Source organism: Oncorhynchus gorbuscha, linkage group LG07 (genome assembly GCF_021184085.1).
Source record: "Oncorhynchus gorbuscha isolate QuinsamMale2020 ecotype Even-year linkage group LG07, OgorEven_v1.0, whole genome shotgun sequence".
NCBI classification, from domain to species: domain Eukaryota; kingdom Metazoa; phylum Chordata; class Actinopteri; order Salmoniformes; family Salmonidae; genus Oncorhynchus; species Oncorhynchus gorbuscha.
This window is the reverse complement of record NC_060179.1, coordinates 43,435,193-43,461,651: the sequence shown is the minus strand read 5'-3', so window position 1 is coordinate 43,461,651 and position 26,459 is coordinate 43,435,193. Positions and strand designations below refer to the sequence as shown.

The following is a 26,459-nucleotide window of genomic DNA, read 5'->3' as shown; positions in this document are numbered from 1 at the left end:
GGAAGGATAGGCTTTTTATTTTGCCAGCGCTCTCAAGTCACAGAAAAGAGATGACCGTGTCTGATATCTGATCCCACATAATTTGCCATTAACCAGACTGCATATTTTTTGAATATGTTTTGATAATCCTACATTGTTTCTACTTCTGTGAAATTACACGAGTTGCATACGTTAAATCAATACCAACTGTTCAAATGTACTACACTGTATTTTGCCTCAGTTTTAAACCAAATTCAGGTGCTTTAAACCAAACTCAGAGCTCTGAAAGTCTCCCTGTCAGAGCTCTTTTCAATAGAGGCTATTTCAATCCTATCAGAGAATTGCTTAGTTTGAGTTCTTGTTGCCCTATTTGTACATGCCCATCTAACACATTTGGATCATTGTAAGTTGTGTGAACTTACGCTTTTGGTTTCCCATTGGTTCTGGGAAAGAAACCATAAGTTTCCCAACTGGTAAACCTCTACAAACGTTTTTATACGGAGCTAGCATGCCATGTTAGTTTTTTTACTCATACAAAGCTGTTCATATCAGTCTATTCAAATAGACCTCATTTAGAAAGGAAACAAGCACTCATTAAGATCAGGTGTGCACAATTAGTGGGCTAACACACCTGAACACACTTGACAAGATAGGATAGAGAGAGTTTTGTTAACACTGTTTTTAATAACATTCTTAAAACGTTCTTTAAAAGTTACACGTGTTTTTTTCTGGAAAGTTTTAATGTTCTGAAAATGGAATGTATGTTTAAATTAATATTCTTAGAATGTTCTCTGAACGTTATTAAAGTTGTAGTTTTATTCATCCACGCTGGATGAATAAATGATTTTCTAACAAGTTTTTAATTTCTAAAGAACATTTTGGATTGCGGTGTGTTCAGCCTCATCATTAATTCACATAAAAGTAGGACTTTTTACATTTGCGGACAATTTTTTATTTTTTTGGGGGGGAGGATTTCTGATCCGGACAAAATTCCCCAAGCACATCCAAATTGTTTGTGCAGTTCAAGTCTGCAGACATTTGCGCATCTCCCGTCAGAACAAGATCTGCACACACGTGTTCACATTTTCCGTCTTATTTATTTATTTCTATTTCATTTCACATTTATTTAACCAGGTAGGCAAGTTGAGAACACGTTCTCATTTACAATTGCGACCTGGCCAAGATAAAGCAAAGCAGTGCGACACGTACAACGACACAGAGTTACACATGGAGTAAAACAAACATACAGTCAATAATACAGTATAAACAAGTCTATATACGATGTGAGCAAATGAGGTGAGATGAGGGAGGTAAATGCAAAAAAGGCCATGGTGGCAAAGTAAATACAATATAGCAAGTAAAACACTGGAATGGTAGATTTGCAGTGGAAGAATGTGCAAAGTAGAAATAAAAATAATGGAGTGCAAAGGAGCAAAATAAATAAATAAATAAAATAAATACAGTAGGGAAAGAGGTAGTTGTTTGGGCTAAATTATAGGTGGGCTATGTACAGGTGCAGTAATCTGTGAGCTGCTCTGACAGTTGGTGCTTAAAGCTAGTGAGGGAGATAAGTGTTTCCAGTTGTAGAGATTTTTGTAGTTCGTTCCAGTCATTGGCAGCAGAGAACTGGAAGGAGAGGCGGCCAAAGAAAGAATTGGTTTTGGGGGTGACCAGAGAGATATACCTGTTTTGAGCGTGTGCTACAGGTGAGTGATGCTATGGTGACCAGCGAGCTGAGATAAGTGGGGACTTTACCTAGCAGTGTCTTGTAGATGACATGGTGCCAGTGGGTTTGGCGACGAGTATGAAGAGAGGGCCAGCCAACGAGAGCGTACAGGTCGCAATCGTGGGTAGTATATGGGGCTTTGGTGACAAAACGAATTGCACTGTGATAGACTGCATTCAATTTGTTGAGTAGGGTATTGGAGGCTATTTTGTAAATGACATCGCCGAAGTTGAGGATTGGTAGGATGGTCAGTTTTACAAGGGTATGTTTGGCAGCATGAGTGAAGGATGCTTTGTTGCGAAATAGGAAGCGAATTCTAGATTTAACTTTGGATTGGAGATGTTTGATGTGGGTCTGGAAGGAGAGTTTACAGTCTAACCAGACACCTAGGTATTTGTAGTTGTCCACGTATTCTCAGTCAGAGCCGTCCAGAGTAGTGATGTTGGACAGGCGGGCAGGTGCAGGCAGCGATCGTTTGAAGAGCATGCATTTAGTTTTACTTGTATTTAAGAGCAATTGGAGGCCACGGAAGGAGAGTTGTATGGCATTGAAGCTTGCCTGGAGGGTTGTTAACACAGTGTCCAAAGAAGGGCCAGAAGTATACAGAATGGTGTCTTCTGCGTAGAGGTGGATCAGAGACTCACCAGCAGCAAGAGCGACATCATTGATGTATACAGAGAAGAGAGTCGGTCCAAGAATTGAACCCTGTGGCACCCACATAGAGACTGCCAGAGGTCCGGACAGCAGACCCTCCGATTTGACACACTGAACTCTACCAGAGAAGTAGTTGGTGAACCAGGCGAGGCAATTATTTGAGAAACCGAGTCTGCCGATGAGGATGTGGTGATTGACAGAGTCGAAAGCCTTGGCCAGATCAATGAATACGGCTGCACAGTAATGTTTCTTATCGATGGCGGTTAAGATATCATTTAGGTCCTTGAGCGTGGCTGAGGTGCACCCATGACCCGCTCTGAAACCAGATTGTATAGCATAGAAGGTATGGTGAGATTCGAAATGGTCGGTAATCTGTTTGTTGACTTGGCTTTTGAAGACCAGCGTAGGATAGATATAGGTCTGTAGCAGTTTGGGTCAAGAGTGTCCCCCCCTTTGAAGAGGGGGATGACCGCAGCTGCTTTCCAATCTTTGGGAATCTCAGACGACACGAAAGAGAGGTTGAACAGGCTAGTAATAGGGGTGGCAACCATTTCGGCAGATAATTTTAGAAAGAAGGGTCCAGATTGTCTAGCCCGGCTGATTTGTAGGGGTCCAGATTTTGCAGCTCTTTCAGAACATCAGCTGACTGGATTTGGGAGAAGGAGAAATGGGGAAGGCTTGGGCGGTTTGCTGTGGGGGGTGCAGTGCTGTTGACCGGGGTAGGAGTAGCCAGGTGGAAAGCATGGCCAGCCGTAGAAAACTGCTTATTGAAATTATAGTTGATTTATCAGTGGTGACAGTATTTCCTATCTTCAGTGCAGTGGGCAGCTGGGAGGAGGTGTTCTTATTCTCCATGGACTTTACAGTGTCCCGGAACTTTTTTGAGTTTGTGTTGCAGGAAGCAAATTTCTGCTTGAAAAAGCTAGCCTTGGCTTTTCTAACTGCCTGTGTATAATGGTTTCTAGCTTCCCTGAACAGCTGCATATCATGGGGGCTGTTCGATGCTAATGCAGAACGCCATCGGATGTTTTTGTGTTGGTTAAGGGGAGTCAGGTCTGGGGAGACCAATATCTGTTCCTGGTTCTAAATTTCTTGAATGGGACATGATTATTTAAGATGGTTAGGAAGGCATAAAAAAAAACAGGCATCCTCTACTGACGGGATGAGATCAATATCCTTCCAGGATACCCCGGCCAGGTCGATTAGAAAGGCCTGCTCGCTGAAGTGTTTCAGGGAGTGTTTGACAGTGATGAGTGGAGGTCGTTTGACCACTGATCCATTACGGATGCAGGCAATGAGGCAGTGATCGCTGAGATCTTGGTTGAAGACAGCAGAGGTGTATTTAGAGGGCAAGTTGGAGGGCAAGTTGGTTAGAATGATATCTATGAGGGTCTGGTGCCCGCATCGCAGTCATTGTTGTTTTCATTACTAATAATAACTTTGGAAATGTGTGCATTTGAATCAAGTAAGTGCCTTATTACGTTATAATAGATTATGTAAGTCGTGTTATGTTGTTTCTACTGTAGCTCACTGTATGTATGCATGTATGTACGGAGCATAATATATTTGTGTATATTCCTTATAACCGCGGACACGCGAGGTAACGTTACTCATTTCATAACCTTTATGGTGTTGTATTCAATCGTGCTTATGTAGCTAGCTACATTCTTCTATTAGTTCTGTAAAACAATGCTAATTGCGTCAGTGAAGTATTCGCTTGTGTTGTATTTTGAAGCTACCCTGGCCTCATGACTCCCAAGTGGCGTAGCGGTCTAAGGCACTGCATCTCAGTGCTGGAGGCGTCACTACAGACCCCCTGGTTCGAATTCAAGCTGTATCACAACCGGCTGTGATTTGGACCGGCACACAATTGGCCTAGCATCGCCCAGGTTTGGCTGGTGTAGGTCGTCATTGTAAATAATAATTTGTTCTTAAATGACTTTCCTAGTTAAATAAATACAACATTTATGACCATGGTTTGTTTTTGATTGGCCTGTTCTGCCCTGCTCTGCCCCCATGTGGAGCTCAACAGTTACTGTTTCTTACACATAACACAAATTTGCGATTTTGCCAATACAATATATAATTTTTTATAGCAGTGTTTATTATGTTACTTCTTTATAATATTGTTTTATTGCTATATCCTGATACTATATTCTAATCACTAATAATTCCTCTTTATTATGTACTTTCAGAAACCAAAACACACAAACAGCATTTGACAATATCATAACTGGAGCTGGACATCTTTGGAGCTGAAGATTGAGGCCAGTTTTTGTGTGCTAGCGATCACCTCTTAACAGTTTTACTGGATGAAAACAAAGCAAGAAAACACATAGGCCAATATGTAACAGTTGTCTATTTTATTGCAGTATTGGTGGTACATTTGCAAATACTGTACCAAATCATGTGAAGAATGCAACAAAGATGCAAAATCATCTGGCAGAGTGCATAAAGTTCCCTCAGCGCTCACAACAAGCAACCTCTGACAAAAGTGTCTCTACTTCTATTTGAGGTGAAAATTATGAAGACGACACCTTATCGATAGCAACAGCTCATAGTCTTCCTAGAATCAGAAGTTTTTTTGACTCTGTGTATGCAACTGGTTCACCTCTGATGCTCACAGGCAATGTGTATTGTTAGAGATTTCTGAATGTTCTTTGCCCAGCATACACTCCTCCAACCAGACATGTTTTATCTACTAATTTGCTGGATGCAGAGTTCCACAGAGCTCAAGTGAAGGTCAAGCACATTACAGAGAAAGCAGACTGTATTGCAATCATCTCTGATGGGTGGTCGATTGTTCGTGGGCAAGGAATAATTAACTACATCTCCACCCCTCAACCAGTATTCGACAATAGCACAGACACAAGGGACAACAGACACACCGGTCTCTACAGTTGAGCTGAAGGCAGTCATCAATGACCTTGGACTGCAGAAGGTATTTGTACTGGTGACAGACAATGCATGCGAACATGAAGGCCGCTTGGTTTAAAGTGGATGAGTCCTTACCTTCACATCACACCCATTCTCTGTGCTGCTCATGCATTGAATCTGCTCATCAAGAACATGGCACTGAAAATAATGCATACACTACAAGAGAGCCAAGGAAATGGTTAGGTATGTGAAGGGTCATCAGGCGATAGCAGTAATCTACCTCACCAAGCAAAGTGAGAAGAATAAGAGCACCACGTTGAAGCTGCCCAGCAACAGCCATTAGGGTGGTGTTGTCATCAATTTGACAGTCTCCTGGAGGGGAAGGAGTCTCTCCAAGAAATAGCTATATCACAGTCTACCGATATGGACAGCCCCATCAAGAGGATCCTCCTGGATGAAGTATTTTGGGAGAGAGTGGTAAGCAGCCTGAAACTCCTGAAACCTATAGCAGTAGCCATTGCACGGATTGAGGGAGACAATGCCATCCTGTCTGATGTTCAGACTGCTTGCAGATGTAAGAGAAGAAATCCGTGCTGCCCTGCCCAATTCCCTGTTGCTCCATGCAGAGGAAACTGCAGTTCTGAAATGCATCAAAAGCGTGAAGACTTCTGCCTGAAGCTAATACATGCCACAGTGTACATGTTGGACCCCAAGTATGCTGGCAAGAGCATCCTGTCTGGTGCAGAGATCAACAAGGCCTATGGTGTCATCACTACCGTGTCTCGCCACCTTGGCCTGGATGAGGGCAAGGTTCTTGGCAGTCTGGCGAAGTGCACATCTAAGCGTTGGCAGTCGTGCCAACATATCTCATCAGCCACCTGGTGAAAGGGACTTTGTGGCTCTTTCCCCTGTTGCCTCTATCATCCTCCAAATCTCACTAACATCAGCCACCTCAGAGCGCAACTGGTGCGCTCCTTGTATTGTGAGCACACACACCAAAGCACGCAAGAGGCTGACCAATACAAGGGTTGAGAAATTGATGGCTTTTTGAGCCTGATAACGAGACATCCTCAACAAGGTTGGAAAGTGACAGTGAAGATGAGGCCTCAGAGTCTGATGTTCAAGAGGTGGACATTAAGGAAGTCCAGGGAGAAGACATGGAAGCCTGAGAGGAATTACAACCAAAGCTTTAGTTTCTTGACTTTCATTTCACAGATGTATGTTGAAACAGTTTTTGGGAGATGTGATAGTGATCATTGGGGATCATTCAATATTCCCTTTTGTTGTTCAGTGAAATAATCCCATGTGAAGAGTCAACTTATTTAATTAAAGTTAAATAACTAAATAGATTTTTAAAAATAATTTTAATTAATTTGCATATATTCCCGTTAATTCCCATATATTCCCGTTAATTCCCATATATTTCCGTTAATTCCCACGGAAGGTTTCCACCTCAAAATGTGCAACCCTGGTTGCACAAATGTGCAACCCTCGTTGTCACCCATTTAGCGAGTTTCCCTCTCACTCCTGGCTCTCTCTCTCCTGTAGCTCCAAGGCATAGCGATTGGTCTCCTCTACTATGTATTCCACCAGCTCCTCTGTCAGAAACAACTCGAAGCACTCTGCCTGAGATGGAAATGGCAAGAGGCTTTGCACTCCAGACTGGGACTCATCAAAGCAAACAGCAGGGCCAGGAGGGGTGAAATGGCTGGCAACCTTCCAGCTACCACAGAACTCCTGTACTTCATCCATTGTCGGTCTGCCTCCATCACCACCAGCATCTTCAAAGGGAACTGGGACTTCGTCAGTGGACAAGGGGTCCTCAGATTCAGGGTTCTTAATCCTGTTGGGGCAAGTAGTTCCCCTCAGGGAACTCCGCCCCCCGTTCAGCTGAAAAGGTGGCGCAGGGAATTCAAAAATATTCTTTAGAAATATTTAACTTTCACACATTAACAAGTCCAATACCTCAAATGAAAGATAAACATCTTGTTCATCTACCCATTATGTCCGATTTTTAAAATGTTTTACAGCGAAAACACAACATATATTTATGTTAGACCACCACCAAATCAAAGGGAAAACGCAGCCATTTTTTCCAGCCAAAGATAGTCACAAAAGCAGGATTAGAGATAAAATGAATGTCACGCCTTGGTCATTGTATTTTGTGTTTTTGTTATATGTTTGGGTAGGCCAGGGTATGACATGGGTTTTATGTTGTGTTTCGTATTGGGGTTTGTAATTATTTGGGATCGCGGCTGATTAGGGGTGTTGTTAGGCTTGGCTGCCTGAGGCGATTCTCAATTAGAGTCAGGTGCTTATCGTTGTCTCTGATTGGGAACCGTATTTAGGCAGCCTGAGTTTTGCTTTGTATTTCGTGGGTGATTGTACTTGTCTCTGTGTTTTAGTCACCAGATAGGCTGTAATTAGTTTCACGTTCCGTTCTGTTGTTTTTGTATTTAGTTTCAGTTATTTTCATGTACCGCGTTTTTTCATTCATTAAAGTCATGAGTAACCAACACGCTGCATTTCGGTCCGACTCTCTTCTTTCAACAGACGAACGCCGTTACAATGAATCACTAACCTTTAGAAAATCTTCATCAGATGACACTCATATAACATGTTACACAATACATTTATGTTTTGTTCGATAATATGCATATTTATATCCACAAATCTCGGTTTACATTGACGCCATGTTCAGAACTGCCTCCAAAATATCTGGAGGAATTATAGAAAGCTACGCCAGATAACAGAAATACTCATCATAAACATTGACTGAAGATACATGTTCTACATATAATTAAAGATACACTGGTTCTTAATGCAACCACTGTGTCAGATGTTTTTTTAAGTTACGGAAAAAGCCTAACATTGCAATAATTTGAGACGGCGCTCAGACATAAAAGTATTTCTCCACCATGTTGGAGTCAACCGAAATATGAAATTACAACATAAATATTCCCTTACCTTTGATGATCTTTCATCAGAATGTAGTGCAAGGAGTCCTAGTTCCACAATAAATCGTTGTTTTGTTCCATAATGTTCAATACTAGTGTCCAAGTAGCTGCATTTGCTATCACTTTCAGCTCACGTGCCCAGAAACTGACTGCTGGTCCAGCATAACTCGCACGAAAACTTCCAAAAGATATATTCCAGGTCGAATAAACTGGTAGAGAATCAATCTTCAGGCTGTTATTATCATATATATCCAATAATGTTCCAACCGGATCATACGTTTTCAGCTGGAGCCAAATGGAACAGCCGTAACACCCACAGAGAAATGTCGGGACACTTACTATTTCCCCTCCCATTTGGTCAAAGTTCACAGCAAATGCCCCATTCCACTTTCTACTGAATGAGGAAGGTGGAAGGCGTAGGAAGTGGTACCAGATCCATATATTTTTGGGAAAGGAGGAGGCGATGACGTCAAAGTTGCCCCACATTCAGAATTTCACTTCTTGTTTGGAAGATTGCCTGCCCTATGAGTTCTGTTATACTCACAGACATAATTCAAACTGTTTTAGAAACTTCAGAGTGTTTTCTATCCAATAGTAATAATAATATGCATATATTAGCAATTTAGGACAGAGTAGGATGCAGTTCACTATGGGAACGCAATTCATCCAAAGTGAAAATACTGCCCCTTATCCACAACAAGTTGGCTACAGGGTTTGGGGGCAGCTCCTCACTATCATCCTGACTTTCATACTCATTGTCAGAATTTTAAAAAATCTCCAGAATTTCCGCATTTATGAGTCGTCTCCTTTTTAAAGACATTGCTAATGCTACAGCTTAGCTCACTAATTGCATACATAAATACAACACTGAATGGCTCAGAGTGGGAGGTTATGTGATTGTCTGCCTGCACGCGACACTTGTATCAATAAATCACTATCAGAAAATGTTTTGTGTGGTAATTACTTATATATTTACTGTTTTATTCACGTTTTCAAGTACTGGTGACAAAACATGCATTCAACTTCTTGCATAGATTATAATGACACGTGTCTAAAATACTTTTTTGAAGTTTGTACTGATTATGATGAGCTAAGCTAATTCCAGCCGTGTGTGGAGCCATGTTTGTTGACATACAGCGCATTCTGGGTTTCACGTAATCGTCTGTGGGACCAAAGATGGTATAACAAAATTAGGCGAGTATAGGTTCACTCATTTTTTTTTGAGAACTTCCAGAAGTGAATGGTGGGATGTGAACGATGGTAGACGACACACCCCCTTCAACATGCATACTATAAACAGACCAAACTCATCTCGTCTCCTCTTGTCTTTGGTTTCTGTGAGAAAAAAAAACAAACATGACGGCGTGCAGAAACTACCCATCGGCGGTCTACTTTTGATTTCTAGAAAGTGTTTTACTCAATTATTTTGATCAATGGTGAGCTCACACGTGATGTGATTAATTATAAATAGTAATTGCTATTCGCTAATTCATATTGTAGTTTCTGTCAGCCGAGAGTTATACAAAATCGACCGCTTGTGTTATATCAATCTTTCCTGTTAGTGCTAGGACAAATGTAGCCTACATTTTTCCGGTTTGGATGATTGTGTTATGCTGTAGATACTTCTGTGAATGTCTGAACATTGCATCCAAAAATAACCTGCTCACATTCTGGACATAACTTTGTAAGGACTGTGTTTGTGCAAAATGTTTCTGAAAAAAACAGTGTGGCCAGCTCAAATGCTGAGTGTTGCATCATACCGAAACTGGACGTTCTAAATAAGCGTTCTGATCGTATGCTACAAGGATCACTGTATAATGATCACACCCGTGTTCTGGCACGTGTGGAAAGGTTTAAGGTTTTCTTAACATTCTCTGAACTATTTGATAAATAGAACCATGAGGAAACCCGTAAGAAACATTATGATGAATTTTTGAAATTCCCACAGAATAATATTGTTTCTTAATGTTCTCTGAGCTAATTGAGAATATTCCCAACGTCAAACCAGATTTAGAACATTAGCAAAATTGAAATGAAATCATGTTTGCACTTTTAGGAAACGATCTATGAAAGAAAATGACTTTTTTTTGGTCAAGTTCCTTGTGATAATGTTCCGATGCCAAGCAACTACCCTACACCATTCCCAGAAAGTTGTGGGAATAGTGCTCAGACCATTATGTGCTAGCTGGGAGATCTATCCTGTATGTATTCAATCTCCTGGTCATCTAAGCAAGATGTGCTGTAGTCAGCACTGTCCCTGTCCAATGGCTGCCTCGGCTTGCTAATAAACTGGGGAAATGCCTGATCAGATTTATTTACCAATCAGAAATGGAGGGAGGGAGAGAGTGAGAGAAAGAGCAAGCGAGAAAGAAGGCGTGAGAGAGTAGGCCCACGGGAACAAATAGTGTTAATGCAGAGAGGGCAAGAAACTTAAAAGGCCGGAGAGGCCTTTCTATGCGTGTTTTCTCAAATCGGTGGGGGTTTACCCACAGTAGGAGGAGTATCTAATGTTCCTCAGGTAAAGTGAAACTGACAGCCTCTAACGAGACACAGATTAATTAGTGTGCTTTTCACAGTGCAGCCGAGGAGGCAGCCACATTACACATGAGCAGGAGATCTTAATCAGCAACCTTGACAATGTCAAATTAACACAAGTTGTCTGCAATGGGGAAGGATCACAAGCGGTGCACATGAGAGGACTGAGCTTGGGTCAGGAGGTCAACAACACATTGTTCTGTTACACTGGGATGAGCACATATGGAGCGCCTGTATCCCAAACCTAACTTTAAAGGAAAATACCACTCCAAAACAATCATTTGGTATCTGTTTCATTATTCAACTGTTGATAAAGTCCCAAAATGTTTTGGATGTCAGCATTCAAGTTTCCAAGATATAGAACTAGTGAAACCAATGCTAAAATATCGTTTTGGAGTGGTATTTTCCATTCAAGCTTACATAGCCAAGATCTGGAAAGACGTGTGCTTTTGTTCCTTTATCAAAAAGATTTGTGTTTGAGTGGTGTCTGCAGTAATTACACAACAAGAGTCATACACATCAAGACAAGGGCATCTAGGAACTCTGCTGATGTTGAGAGGTAGAAGGGAGGGGAGGGTGGAAGAGGGTGGCGGGGGTGACATGACTGGAGGCTAGCCATCTGTCACGTGGGCTTTTGTCTACCCTATCCTCTATTTGACATGCTCATAACTCTAAAGGTCATTACTCGAATGGGCGCCCATTTTCTGGTCCCATTTGAACTATAATGATCCTGTCAGTCTGAGGAAGTTTGTTTAAAATATGATGGTACAACAGGGATAGAGATGAACGCTTCCTCTCCCTGACGGCACGGAGACATAAGGGATATATCCTCATTCAACTATCTGTGGCTTTTCTTCAAAGGGGAGCCGCACAATCTACAATCAGTCCACATCCAATATGCCACCACTATCCATTTCTCTGGCTTGGTGTAGAGTACGAGTGCAGAGGAAAATATTCAACCTTAGAATGACCTTAATGGAAAGAGGAGACTGAGGCCTTTTAATCATCATCCCCAGTTCACAAGGCCACCAACGGGATACAAACGCTAATTCCCATAGAAATCAAAGATAAACAACACTCCCACCTGTATATCCAGTCAAAACAAACCACCAGAGTCCCTATACGCCAGACAGACAACATTTAGGGCCAATACACAACACAAAAGCCCATTCTAAACACACAGCTGAGTTCCATAGAATCAATGGGTTTCCAAAACACTGTGTCAAAACAAAAGCAGTAATATCAACATCAGGGCCTTGAGAGCAGCGCTTAATCACACAGGCATATAAAACTCGTACATTTTGCACTGTGCTAAAACACCCGGTCCAAAGATACTTTGCCCTCGGTCTCCTCGGTGATTGAGTCAGTTTATTCTATCGCAGGCAGTGTCACGCCCTGGTCTAAGTATTTTGTGTTTTTCTTCATGTATTGGGTCAGGCCAGGGTGTGGCATGGAGTTTTTGTATTGTGGTGTGTTTTGTTTTGGGGTTTTGGTGTGTATGTATTTGGGATTGTAGCTAGTGGGGTTATCTAGCAAAGTCTATGGCTGTCTGGAGTGGTTCTCAATCAGAGGCAGGTGCTTATCGTTGTCTCTGATTGGGAACCATATTTAGGCAGCCATATTCTTTGAGTTTGTCGTGGGTGATTGTCCTTAGTGTCTTTGTTCCTGTCGCTGTATTTAGTTGACAAGTATAGGCTGTTTTGGTTTTCATTACGTTTTGTGTTTATTTGTATTTATGTTTGTTTTTTCATTAAACATGGATCGCAATCTACACGCTGCAGTTTGGTCCGACTCTCCTTCACCACACCTAGAAAGCCGTTACAGGCAGTGTTCTGCTCCGCCCAAATTTGCCAGGGGTAAAACCTGATAACATGTATGTTTTCCCAGGAGCACAGGGGCCACCAAGAAAAATCTATAGTCTCCCGCAGTCACATCCTCAGAGCTGCTGAGAGGAGAGACCATTCAACACAGCACCAGGCATCGGAGGCCAGATATAATCACATCTGACGCCTGGGTGTGCACGTGTGTGTGTTTAGCGTAAATGAGAGTAAGTGTGGTGTATATTAAAGTGTGTGTGTACTTTTTGTGTCTCTGTGTGCGAATGCACACCAGTGGTTGCTGATATGTGTCCGAATAGACTCTGGTCACGACCGATCTCGTCCTCAGTCACAACAGCTTTTCAGCAAACAGATACAAAAGACACTTGGGAGAAAATGATTCACTGTTTAAACAAAAATAACTAATGTAATACATTCCTGTGCTCTAGAAAGCAAACAGAACGCACCTGGACTAGACTGGACAGGATAACCCACAGAAATAGAATATACAGTGCATTCAGAAAGTATTCAGACCCCTTCCCTTTTTCCACATTTTGTTACATTACAGCCTTATTCTAAAATGTATTAAATTATTTGTTTCCCTCAATTAATCTACACACAATACACCATCATTACAAAGCGAAAACAGGTTTCTAGAAATGTTTGCTAATTTATAAAAATTAAAACAAATACCTTATTTACATAAGTATTCAGACACTTTGCTATGAGACTCAAAATTGAGCTCAGGTGCATCCTGTTACCATTGATCATCCATGAGATGTTTCTACAACTTGATTGGAGTCCACCTGTGGTACATTCAATTGATTGGTCATGATTTGGAAAGGCACATACCTGTTTATATAAGGTCTCACAGTTGACATTGCATGTCAGAGCAAAAACCAAGTCATGGGGTCAAGACACAGATCTGGGGAATGATACCAAAACATTTCTGCAGCATTGAAGGTCCCCAAGAACACAGTGGCCTCCATCATTCTTAAATGGAAGACATTTGGAACCTCCAAGACTATTCCTAGAGCTGGCTGCCCGGTCACACTGAACAATTGGGTGAGAAGGGCCTTGGTCAGGGAGTCGACCAGAACCTGATGGTCACTCTGACAGAGCTCTGTGGAGATGTGAGAACCTTCCAGAAGGACAACCATCTCTGTAGAACTCCATCAATCAGGCCTTTATGTTAGAGTGGCCAGATAGAAGCCACTCCTCAGTAAAAACTCTTGAACGTGCCGTCCTTGGTCAGCTCTCCCGCTATCTCTCTCAGAATGACCTTCTTGATCCAAATCAGTCAGGTTTCAAGACTAGTCATTCAACTGAGACTGCTCTTCTCTGTATCACGGAGGCGCTCCGCACCGCTAAAGCTAACTCTCTCTCCTCTGCTCTCATCCTTCTAGACCTATCGGCTGCCTTCGATACTGTGAACCATCAGATCCTCCTCTCCACCCTCTCCGAGTTGGGCATCTCCGGCGCGGCCCACGCTTGGATTGCGTCCTACCTGACAGGTCGCTCCTACCAGGTGGCGTGGCGAGAATCTGTCTCCTCACCACGCGCTCTCACCACTGGTGTCCCCCAGGGCTCTGTTCTAGGCCCTCTCCTATTCTCGCTATACACCAAGTCACTTGGCTCTGTCATAACCTCACATGGTCTCTCCTATCATTGCTATGCAGACGACACACAATTAATCTTCTCCTTTCCCCCTTCTGATGACCAGGTGGCGAATCGCATCTCTGCATGTCTGGCAGACATATCAGTGTGGATGACGGATCACCACCTCAAGCTGAACTTCGGCAAGACGGAGCTGCTCTTCCTCCCGGGGAAGGACTGCCCGTTCCATGATCTCGCCATCACGGTTGACAACTCCATTGTGTCCTCCTCCCAGAGCGCTAAGAACCTTGGCGTGATCCTGGACAACAAACTGTCGTTCTCAACTAACATCAAGGCGGTGGCCCGTTCCTGTAGGTTCATGCTCTACAACATCCGCAGAGTACGACCCTGCCTCACACAGGAAGCGGCGCAGGTCCTAATCCAGGCACTTGTCATCTCCCGTCTGGATTACTGCAACTCGCTGTTGGCTGGGCTCCCTGCCTGTGCCATTAAACCCCTACAACTCATCCAGAACGCCGCAGCCCGTCTAGTGTTCAACCTTCCCAAGTTCTCTCACGTCACCCCGCTCCTCCGCTCTCTCCACTGGCTTCCAGTTGAAGCTCGCATCCGCTACAAGACCATGGTGCTTGCCTACGGAGCTGTGAGGGGAACGGCACCTCAGTACCTCCAGGCTCTGATCAGGCCCTACACCCAAATAAGGGCACTGCGTTCATCCACCTCTGGCCTGCTCGCCTCCCTACCACTGAGGAAGTACAGTTCCCGCTCAGCTCAGTCAAAACTGTTCGCTGCTCTGGCTCCCCAATGGTGGAACAAACTCCCTCACGACGCCAGGACAGCGGAGTCAATCACCACCTTCCGGAGACACCTGAAACCCCACCTCTTTAAGGAATACCTAGGATAGGATAAAGTAATCCTTCTCACCCCCCCCTTAAAATATTTAGATGCACTATTGTAAAGTGGTTGTTCCACTGGATGTCATAAGGTGAATGCACCAATTTGTAAGTCGCTCTGGATAAGAGCGTCTGCTAAATGACTTAAATGTAAATGTAAATGTAAAAAGGCACATGACAGCCCACTTGGAGTTTGCCAAAAGGTAAAGACCTAAAGAACTCTCAGACCATAAGAAACAAAATTCTCTGGTCTGATGAAACCAAGATTGAACTCTTTGGCCTGAATGCCAAGCGTTACGTCTTGAGGAAACCTGGCACCATCCCTACTGTGAAGCATGCTGGTGGCAACATCATGCTGTCGGGATGTTTTTCAGCAGCAGTGACTGGGAGATTAGTCAGGATCGAGGGAAAGATGAAAGGAGCAAAGTACACAGAGTTCCTTGATGAAAACCTGCTTCAGAGCGAGTGCTCAGGACCTCAGACTGGAGTGAAGGATGGCCTTCCAACAGAACAACGACCCTAAGCACACAGCCAAGACCACGCAGGAGTGGCTTCAGGTCTCTGAATGTCCTTGAGTGGCCCAGCCAGAGCTCCCCATCCAACCTGACAGAGCTTGAGAGGATCTGCAGGTGTACCAAGCTTGTACCGTCATACCCAAGAAGACTCGAGGCTGTAATCGCTACGAAAGGTGCTTCAACAAAGTACTAAGTAAAGGGTCTGAATAGGTGATATGTTTTTATTAATTTGCAAAAATGTCGAAAAACCTCTTTTTGCTTTGTCAGTACGGGGTATTGTGTGTAGATTGATGAGGGGAAAAAAGGCTAGGAGAGGAAGTGAGCCTGGATGGTGCCACATTGTGTGGTGAGGTTGACGGTGATGAGGGCCCCATGGAGGAGGGCTGGGGGATTACCATAATCACACCGGCAGCCAATGAGCCAGCTGCACTGCGCCAAGGTCACCCTGCCTGCCTTCTCAATGCACAATCACACTACCCCACCGCCAAGAGACTACATCAGAGGGGCTTACAGCCACAGAACCGCACACAAGGCAGGGGCTTTATGCAACACCAGGATCTATACACAATACAGGGCTCCATGGCTAATATTAAAGGGTTACATGCACTCAAACAGAACTCAGTTCATACAGGCTATACTGCAAATGTACTGTGTAGTGTTAGTGACAACTGAGCCCACACAACACCATTAATGCATTCAAAGAACCAAAAGAACAAGAAGTATAATGAAGCAAGTGACTCAACTGGCTGAAGCAAAGCCAAATTGACAAGTACATAAGCTAGAAGAGTGGTTCACGTTTCCTCCATCTCTCACTCTCTATTTATCTTTCTCTCTTCCTCCCTCAGGGCCACAGTGAATAATAAATATCCTTCCACCAGGAGTCAGAGCTTGAGTTAGGGTCAGGGTGTTAGAGTCACCTCTCCCTGGCACCTGAGGTGATTTATCTAGCCTTGGGTTCTCTGCACCCTCTTCTGTCCTCCTCTAACACCCCCCCCCCTTCTACTTTCCTCTGCTCTCATTCTCCCTTTCCCTATAGGCTGGCTCAGAGTTGTTCTACACGGCACAGCATGAAGGGAAAATAACTGTCAACTTGTTGTCTGATCGGACCCCTCTACTCCATCACAGCCATACCAGGTATTCACGATGACACTCATTCAAATCAACTTCCTGGGAAGTCCTGATGAAACTGAGACAAATGTAAAAAGACTTGCCTACCTACAGCATTCCCTTTTCTTGTACTGCAGTGAAACACTCACACCTCCTGGGCTTACAAAACAAGTGATAATTTTTTATCACAAAAAAATACAAGGCAATTTAAAAAAAGATTATAGCCATTTCACCAAAACCGAGGAACAGAGATAACAAAAAATCGATTTAGCCCAGTCTCAGGTCTGAATCATTCTTACAGGCTTTATTTTTTATCACATTGACAACTTGATGACCAACTGAATGCTCCTGAATCGATCCCATTAAGAGAGATCTCAATGATGGACTGACACCACATTATTACAATTGAGAATCAGCATCAGCGCAAAGCCATCCATATTTCTTATCCTTGTTTGAATTAATGTCTTGATATGGGAGCAACAGTATGGATCTTTCACTTGGATACAGCAGCAGTACAAAATGACTGAAACTGGCTATAGGGTCCCTATAAGCCTACAGGATCAACTGCTTTTCAGTCAACACCCACACACTGATGCAAGTATAAGCATATCTACACTTGCAAATACTAGGCCATGTCCAGTAACCGACTATTGCATTAATGAATTCATGAACACTGAAAATCAGCACCACGCAGAGCAGCTCATGACCTAGCTAGGATTCCTCATCCTCCACATTATGTCACGAAGAACTGATGGTATAGTTACTCAAAAACCAGAAAATAACCACTATGCATAGGTCGGAGATGTCTACTGTGTATAATCTAATCCCTTTAACTCTTGTACTGCCCTGTAACACACACGCACACACACGCTACCTGCTGAAGGTCTCCCTGAGGAAGTAATCTCGAAGCACAACTAAACCCGGTGAGCTCTACTGTTTTACAAGAACAAACAAATCCTGACATGATTGAACAGAACATGAATATTAACATGAGATAGACAAAGGCTACAAAATGGAAAGAGAAATAAAAAAGTTATCCCAAGTCATCTGTATCTCTGGGCAATTTTTATTAACCTGGTACAAGCATCCAGAAGTCTTGCGAGATTCCTTTGGGGTGGCAGGGTAGCCTAGTGGTTAGAGCGTTGGACTAGTAACTGGAATGTTGCAAGTTCAAACCCCTGAGCTGAAAAGGTAAAAATCTGTTGTTCTGCCCCTGAACAGGCAGTTAACCCACTGTTCCTAGGCTGTCATTGTAAATAAGAATTTGTTCTTAACTGACTTGCCTAGGTAAATAAATAAACATTCTGTTTTGCTAGAACAACGGTAAGTCTAGCGCAGCGGTAATCAGTCTGGTAATACAAGGTTTACGTCGTCCACAAACAATCAGACAGGAGATTTCTGGGAAACAGACACGGTTGTTCTCACCGAGCTATGCAGTAACTTTACAAAGACAGACATATATACATACATTCGGACATTCACTCACTCTCTCTCTCACACACACACACACACACACACACACACACACACACACACACACACACACACACACACACACACACACACACACACACACACACACACACACACACACACACACACACACACACACACACACACACACACACACTTGGAATAAAGCACAGTAGAGAATTTATTGTTACGATTGCTCACAATATGTTAATGGAGGTTGCTACTCGGCCTTAACTCAAACAGACAATTAATTCCAACAGCATAAAGCTATAAACCTTGCTATATGGCGTTTGGCATTAAATGAGCCACACTAAAACTCCAGTGGAAGAGTCAGCACCACTTGCTCACTTACTTGTCCCCCCTCTTTTCCTCTGTTTGATGTCTGCCTGTTCTTTTCATGTAAAACTGTTAGCTGAAGGCAGGAGGGCTCGGGGATCCGGGTCTTTATTACTCTCCCACTGTGCCTAGAGCCAGGGCGTTTGGCACCACTGACCTCGCACCTGGACGTGAATCCTCGGTCTCTCATAACTCCCTTTATTACGTGTGCCTCATCATTAGCTGCCCTAAAACCCTGCCTGAACCTGTGAGTTTGACCCCCGGCTGTGCCTGTAGACCCCAAGCTCCCCTGGCGCCGATCTACCTGCTTGAAAACAGACCTTCCACTGCTTTTCTTCCTACTTCAGTTTTGTCTGCACTTAGGCTAATACCCGAAGAGAGGAGGCCTAAAATCCTCTGCTTCACTGGCTCACTTTACTTTATTTCACCTTTATTGTACCAGGTAGGCTAGTTAAGAACAAGTTCTCATTTATAACTGCGACCTGGCCCAGGTCTGTCATCATCACAAAAATAAATAAAAGCATGAGCATGTACTGTGTGTGTGTGTTTGTGTGGGCATGCGTGCACGTGCAGGTGTGTGTAAATTTCAGGGAGCACGAGGAGTTGAACGACATTTACACCATCTTATGCTAGGAAGGAAATAAGGGTCGTGAAAGAATCAATGTTTTTAGTAGACAATAGAAAAACAGTACAAAATGAATGAACATCGCTCAATTGGAATTAGGCTTCAGCTTCTGATACAAGTACAAGTCAGAGAGAAAGTGATTTACAACGTCAGAAAACAAAATCATGCAGAGTGGACATAAAAGAGATACAGTACTAGGAAACAAGGGTTTTACGCGACAGAAGGCCGGCATCTTGGAGTCGCCTCTTCACGGTTGACGTTGAGACTGGTATTTTGCGGGTACTATTTAATGAAGCCAGTTGAGGACTTGTGAGGCGTCTGTTTCTCAAACTAGACACGCTAATGTACTTGTCCTCTTACTCAGTTGTGCATCGGTGCCTCCCACTCCGCTTTCTATTCTGGTTAGAGCCAGTTTGCTCTGTTCTGTGAAGGGAGTGGTACACAGCATTGAATGAGATCTTCAGTTTCTTGGCAATTTCTCGCATGGAATAGCCTTAATTTCTCAGAACAAGAATAGACTGACGAGTTTCAGAACAAAGTTATTTGATTCTGGACATTTTGAGCCTGTAATCGAACCCACAAGTGCTGATGCTCCAGATACTCAACTAGTCTAAAGAAGGCCAGTTTTATTGCTTGTTTAATCAGAACAACAGTTTTCAGCTGTGCTAACAATTGCAAAAAAAAAATTCATGATCATTTAGCCTTTTAAAATGATAAACTTGGATTAGCTAACACAATGTGCCATTGGACACAGGATGGATGGTTGCTGACAATGGGCCTCTGTACACCTACGTAGGTATTCCATAAGAAATCAGCCATTTCCAGCTAGAATAGTCTTTTTCAACATTAACCATGTCTACACTGTATTTCTGATCAATTTGATGTTATTTTAAATGGACAAAAAATGTGCTTTTCTTTCAAAAACAAGGACATTTCGAAGAGACCCCAAACTTTTGAACGGTAGTGTACATTTTATGGCCAACGTAGCAGCCATGTGGAACAGACTAACACACCAAGGAACTAAAATATTACTACACCAACAGATTCATATACTAAAACACCAAAGTACCAAGATACAGTACTATCAGCACTAAAATACAGGGTTACTAACACAATTAACACCGATACTATCACATCAACCAACGTTGCTAACACACCGACACTCACCTGCCAAAACACCGGCCATGTACAGCAGACTGATGCGTAGGATACCATGGACCATCTCCAAGGGAACTCCGATCATCAGCTGGAGCAGAGCGTTGAACCCCAGCTGCTCCAGCCTGAGAGACGCAGTGAACAGGAGGATGATTCTGGTCTCAATAACAGATTAATTAGGCATATCATTTTAATCAGCTCCTTTAGTCTAGACACTTCATCAATGTTAACTACAGTAGTCATCTATCACCATCAATCCTATCTAATGCATTATCGGTCAATGCCTTCCAGTATCAATTAATGTTGCTTCACACTGAGTGTGTGTGTGTGTGTGTGTGTGTGTGTGTGTGTGTGTGTGTGTGTGTGTGTGTGTGTGTGTGTGTGTGTGTGTGTGTGTGTGTGTGTGTGTGTGTGTGTGTGTGTGTGCTCGCATGTATAGGTGCGCGTGTGTATGTGAATCAGATGGGGTGGTCTCTTACCCAACGTGCATGAACATGTAGCTGAAGAAGCGCCAGACCTGGTGGCGGTGTCTGGGGTGGTACACCAGGGGGCTCTTCATGAAGTCTGGCTGGTACGTCTGAAGCACCCACTTATTCAGCATGATGCCATAGCACATGAACACGATGATCTGACGGGAGAGACGACACACGCTGGTTCACACCCACGTCTCTTCATTCAGACACTCGTTGATATCATATAATACAGATTTCTGTTATGAGAGCCAAGAAATTGCAATGCCAAAACATAGTGATTTTGCTAATAAATGCCATGAATGTTGTCTTTTTTCGAACGCCGTATGCCTTGCGTCGGTTGGTGACTTCCATTGGCACCAACAAGTGATGCAAATACAGAGAGACACAGAGCTGGACCGATTCCATTTGCTCCTTTCATAAATCATTATCTCCATGAATTTTAATGAAAGGAAATAGTAATTATCATAGCCTCATTGTCATTTCAGACCATTCACCGCCATTGTGAAGCATTTAGATATAAATGCAGTGTTGGTCCCATGTTTCATGAGCTGAAGTAATGATTCCAGAAATGTTCCATACGCAAAAAAGCTTATTTCTCTCAAATTTTGTGCACAAATTTGTTTAGATCCCTGTCAGTGAGAATTTCTCCCTTGTCAAGATTTTAGATTTTTGTTGTTGTTGAATGTAACCTTTATTTAACTAGGCAAGTTAGTTAGGAACAAATTCTTATTTACAATGACGGCCTACCCTGGCCCAACCTGGACGATGCTGGGCCAGTTGTACACCACCCTATGGGACTCCCAATCACCGCCGGATGTGATACAGCCTGCCCCACTAGGGAGCCCTAATCATCCACCTGACAGGTGTGGCATAAACCGCCTCCACCGTCGTCTTAGAGAATTTGTTAGTACGTCTAATGACGTTGGAGGCGGCCTATGGTAGAGAAATTATCATAAAATTCTCTGGCAACAGCTCTGGTGGATATTCCTGCAGTCAGCATGCAAATTGCACGCTCCCTCAAAACTTGAGACATCTGGGGTATAGTGTTGTGACAAAACTGCACATTTTAGAGTGGCCTTTTATTGCCCCCAGCACAAGGTGCACCTGTGTAATGATAATGTTGTTTAATCAGTTTCTTGATATGCCACACCTGTCAAGTGGATGGATTATCTTGGTAAAGGAGAAATGCTCACTAACAGGGATGTAAACAAATTTGCGCACAAAATGAGAGAAATAAGCTTTTTCTGCATTTGGAAAATCTTTTATTTGAGTTCATGAAACATGAGCCCAAGACTTTACATTTCCTAATATGAACTGTAACTCAGTAAAATATTTTAAATTGTTGCATGTTGCATTTATATTTTAGTTCAGTGTAAGAGCACTTCATTCGCTTTCTTCAGAATGGCAGTGAGTTAGAACAGAAAGTGCTGTTGCTTCGCTGAGGAGCAGCAGGTTTTATAGCATTGCCTGTTCAAGCCAAGGCCTCTGGGGCTAAAGCTGTCTGGTGGTTATTGTCTTTCCTCTTACTAAATTGTTCCAATAATGTCAATGATTTGGCCAGAGACTAGACCACTGGCTTGGTTTCCCAGTTCTACATTCAATCATGAAATTCAATCATGAAAGCCAATACAGTGTTGCCTTCGAGGACAGGCATCGATTGTACCTCCTTAAACATTGTTTACCAAATAGTTGGTCAGTGCCCACATATGACAAAGCTAAAGACTTTTTATGCCATAAACATCGTTCTGCTTATTTGAAGGGTCTTCTTTCTCTCTTCCCTCTCACCTGGACAATGGTAATGATGGCCATGAATATGGGCGGGGGACAAAGGCGGTTCTGGTGGAAGTACCAGCGCCGGTCTGTCTCGCAGGGCAGGATCTCATAGGCCACGTAGCGCACAAAGCGCTTGTACACACCAAGGCCCGTCTCATCCAATAGGATCTCTCGCTGCAGTGTACGGCGGCCATTGGCGATGGCCCGTCGGAAACTGCTGGAACGCTTGCTGCTCATCTGAAGAGAAGGGCGGGAGATGGATGACATATAGAAAAAGAAAGGAGAAAGAGAGAGAACGAGAACAAAGTTAGTATTCCTTTGACTGACAGAGTGAAGAAATATATCACTTTACTGATGAACTGGCATGCTAAATGCCTGCCACTGCTTTTAGAAGTTGACTTTTCAACTGCACTCAACTTAAAACAAAGGGCGGGGGGGCATGCGGTGGGGAGACCGGTGACAGCCTTCTGTTATCATTGAGACTCCAGGTTTGCTTAGTGAGCAGGAACGGCACAGGCGGGGCTAGCATGACTTGATACATGGAATCCCTGATGTCTGCTGCTTTAGTAGGACGTCTTGATGAAACACCCTGGTGCAACCACAACTGACAAGGATGAGGGACAGATTGTACAATGAATCTGGAAGAAAATGAACTTCCTCATATGATGACAATACATCTGAAAGGTCCTACAAGGGAAGGAGATAAGAACGTCACATCTCAGCGTATATGGATCTGTGTATGCCTATGCCATAGAGAGAATGATGCTTAAATCCAAGATGATACATAGACAATATGTCAAGCCACATTCATACTGTATCTATCTATACTGCAACAGTCGTCAGAGTGCCCACAGACCCCACCAAGGAGGCCGCTAAAGCAAACCAACCATATTTCATTAGGTGCTGTTGTGTGCAGGCTCATTACATCCGGACACTGTGGGGAACATAATAATGAAAGTAATCGGGTGTAATATCTACATGGTGCTAATGAAAGAAACAAAACACGGAGACAAATAAATATAGAAACAAAGAAATCACATACAAATGAGTCCTAGTCCTCTGAGGCTATTAACCTTTTTATTTTATTTTTTAGGAATAACAGAAATATATAGTGTCTGTAGAGCGGTAGTGGATTGTGGTGAAGTATAGTCAAGTGGGATGCCGTGAGACACATATTAGGTAATTAGGATGCCAGGGTTGAACAATGAGCGAGTGTGGGCCTGTGGCACACCGATAAGCAGCGTGAAGACGAGAGGGGCCGCCGGCCCTCCCGTGGCTGCACTACCGCATATTTTAGCATGGAGATCAGGCCCAGGAAATGCAATTATACTGTACATGCTTTAGGAGGGAGAGGAAAGCGCATTAGGAAGGAAGGAAAGGAAAATGATATGCCCTCGTGGATCTACTAGCTCCGGGGAAGCACAACAGCGGAAGTGAATGGTTTCCACCTGTCTTTACCAATGTCTTCAAGAGACTGAATAGGAGAAAAGGAGTTTGAGGGATGTATACACAAATAAAACCAATTTCTTCTCTGTGGGCTTTCTTCTCTAAACGATGCCTGTGTTTCCAGTGTTTAAACCAACATTTTTTTTAAATCCGAAAACACCTACTGCTTTTCCTGAACGTTCCCGGGAGACGTTTCCAATTAGACACACTTGTCATTCTGCCTTGCCTTCTCCTCTGACATGTGGGACTGCCGCTTCTAAAGTGAGCATTAAGTGGCCTTTGAAGTTTGAGACAGGGAGGCAGACAATAAGGCGTGTTAGTACGAGAGCTGACGACTTGACTTGTGAGCCCTGACAAACACAGCAGGAGCATTCTAGCAGGGTGTGCTAGTATCACATCCCATTGCATCACTACTCTGTACTCAGGAGAACCTCAGACTCTGGCATCAACAATGTCCGCAGCTAAAATTCCCCTGACAAGAAGCAAGATGATGTCTGCCAGGGACAATAATTGATATTAAAGGATAAGGATGGAGCAGAAGATAGAATACCCTTTAAGGGAGACCGGAATGGACCCAATTGACATCCGGTGTGTGTGCTTCCGAACAGCAGGATTCACAATCCCCACCTTGTGAACAGTGTGGTTCTTACAGTACATACTAGTCTCAGCTCAGCTCCAGCCTCTGTTCTTCATGATGACTTAATTAGTTCTGGTGTTTTCTCAATAGTGTACAGTCGTGGACAAAAGTTGAGAATGACACAAATATTAATTTTCACAACGTCTGCTGCCTCAGTTTGAATGACGGCAATTTACATATACTCCAGAACATTATGAAGAGTGATCAGATGAATTGCAATTAATTGCCAAGTCCCTCTTTGCCATGCAAATGAACTGAATTCCCCAAAAACATTTCCACTGCATTTCAGCCCTGCCACAAAAGGACCAGCTGACATCATGTCAGTGATTCTCTCATTAACACAGGTGAGTGTATTGACAAGGACAAGAATGGAGATCACTCTGTCATTATGATTGACTTCGAATAACAGTCTGGAAGCTTCAAAAGGAGGGTGGTGCTTGGAACCATTGTTCTTCCCCTGTCAACCATGGTTACCTGCAAGGAAACACGTGCCGTCATCATTGCTTTGCACAAAAAGGGCTTCACAGGCAAGGATATTGCTGCCAGTAAGATTTCACCTAAATCAACCATTTATCGGATCATCAAGAACTTCAAGGAGAGCGGTTCAATTGTTGTGAAGAAGGCTTCAGGGCGCCCAAGAAAGTCCAGCAAGCGCCAGGACCGTCTCCTAAATTTGATTCAGCTGAGGGATCGGGGCACCACCAGTACAAAGCTGGCTCAGAAATAGCAGCAGGCAGGTGTGAGTGCATCTGCACGCACAGTGAGGCAAAGACTTTTGGAGGATGGCCTGGTGTCAAGAAGGGCAGCAAAGAAGCCACTTCTCTCCAGGAAAAACATCAGGGACAGACTGATATTCCGCAAAAGGTACAGGGATTGGACTGCTGAGGACTGGGGTAAAGTCATTTTCTCTGATGAATCCCCTTTCTGATTGTTTGGGGTATCCGGAAAAAAGCTTGTCCGGAGCAGACAAGGTGAGCGCTACCATCAGTCCTGTGTAATGCCAATAGAAAAGCTTCCTGAGACCATTCATGTGTGGGGTTGCTTCTCAGCCAAGGGAGTGGGCTCACTCACAATTTTGCCTAAGAACACAGCCATGAATAAAGAATGGTACCAACACATCCTCCGAGAGCAACTTCTTCCAACCATCCAGGAACAGTTTGGTGACAAACAATGCCTTTTCCAGCATGATGGAGCACCTTGCCATAAGGTAAAAGTGATAACTAAGTGGCTTGGGGAACCAAACATTCAATATTTTGGGTCCATGGCCAGGAAACTCCCCAGACATTAATCCCATTGAGAACTTGTGGTCAATCCTCAAGAGGCGCGTGGACAAACAAAACCCCACAAATTCTGACACTCCAAGCATTGATTATGCAAGAAAGGGCTGCCATCAGTCAGGATGTGGCCCAGAAGTTAATTGACAGCATGCCAGGGCGGATTGCAGAGGTCTTGAAAATGAATGCTCAACACTGCAAATATTGACTCTTTGCATCAACTTCATGTAATTGCCAATAAAAGCCTTTGACACTTATAAAATGCTTGTAATTATACTTCAGTATTCCATAGTAATATCTGACAAAAATATCTAAAGACAATGAAGCAGCAAACTTTGTGGAAATTAATATTTGTGTCATTCTCAAAACCTTTGGCCATGACTGTACTTATCGAATATCGTTTGACATTATAATAACAAAAATGATATTTGTTCCTGTCACGGTATTGTGTAGAGACAGACCAAGGCATAGCGTGCTCGGAGTTCCACATCTTTATTTTTGTGAAACGTACAAAAAACAAAAGGAAACAAACAACAAACTATAACATAAGAGGTGCTACATGCACTAATTTAAAAACAAGATCCCACAAAAAC

General features: G+C 43.3%; 1 protein-coding gene across 1 annotated transcript in view; it reads right to left on the bottom strand.

Moving 5' to 3' along the window:
• Positions 1-26,459, bottom strand: part of LOC124039890 (rhomboid-related protein 1-like) — a 76,416-nt gene that overhangs the window by 19,731 nt on the left and 30,226 nt on the right. Inside the window, exons 3-5 of the mRNA XM_046356410.1 lie at positions 22,522-22,746; positions 20,743-20,891; positions 20,276-20,388 (exon numbers count right to left, since the gene is read on the bottom strand). Coding sequence (XP_046212366.1) covers positions 20,276-20,388; positions 20,743-20,891; positions 22,522-22,746 — 487 coding nt within the window. The remainder of the gene's footprint in view (positions 1-20,275; positions 20,389-20,742; positions 20,892-22,521; positions 22,747-26,459) is intronic.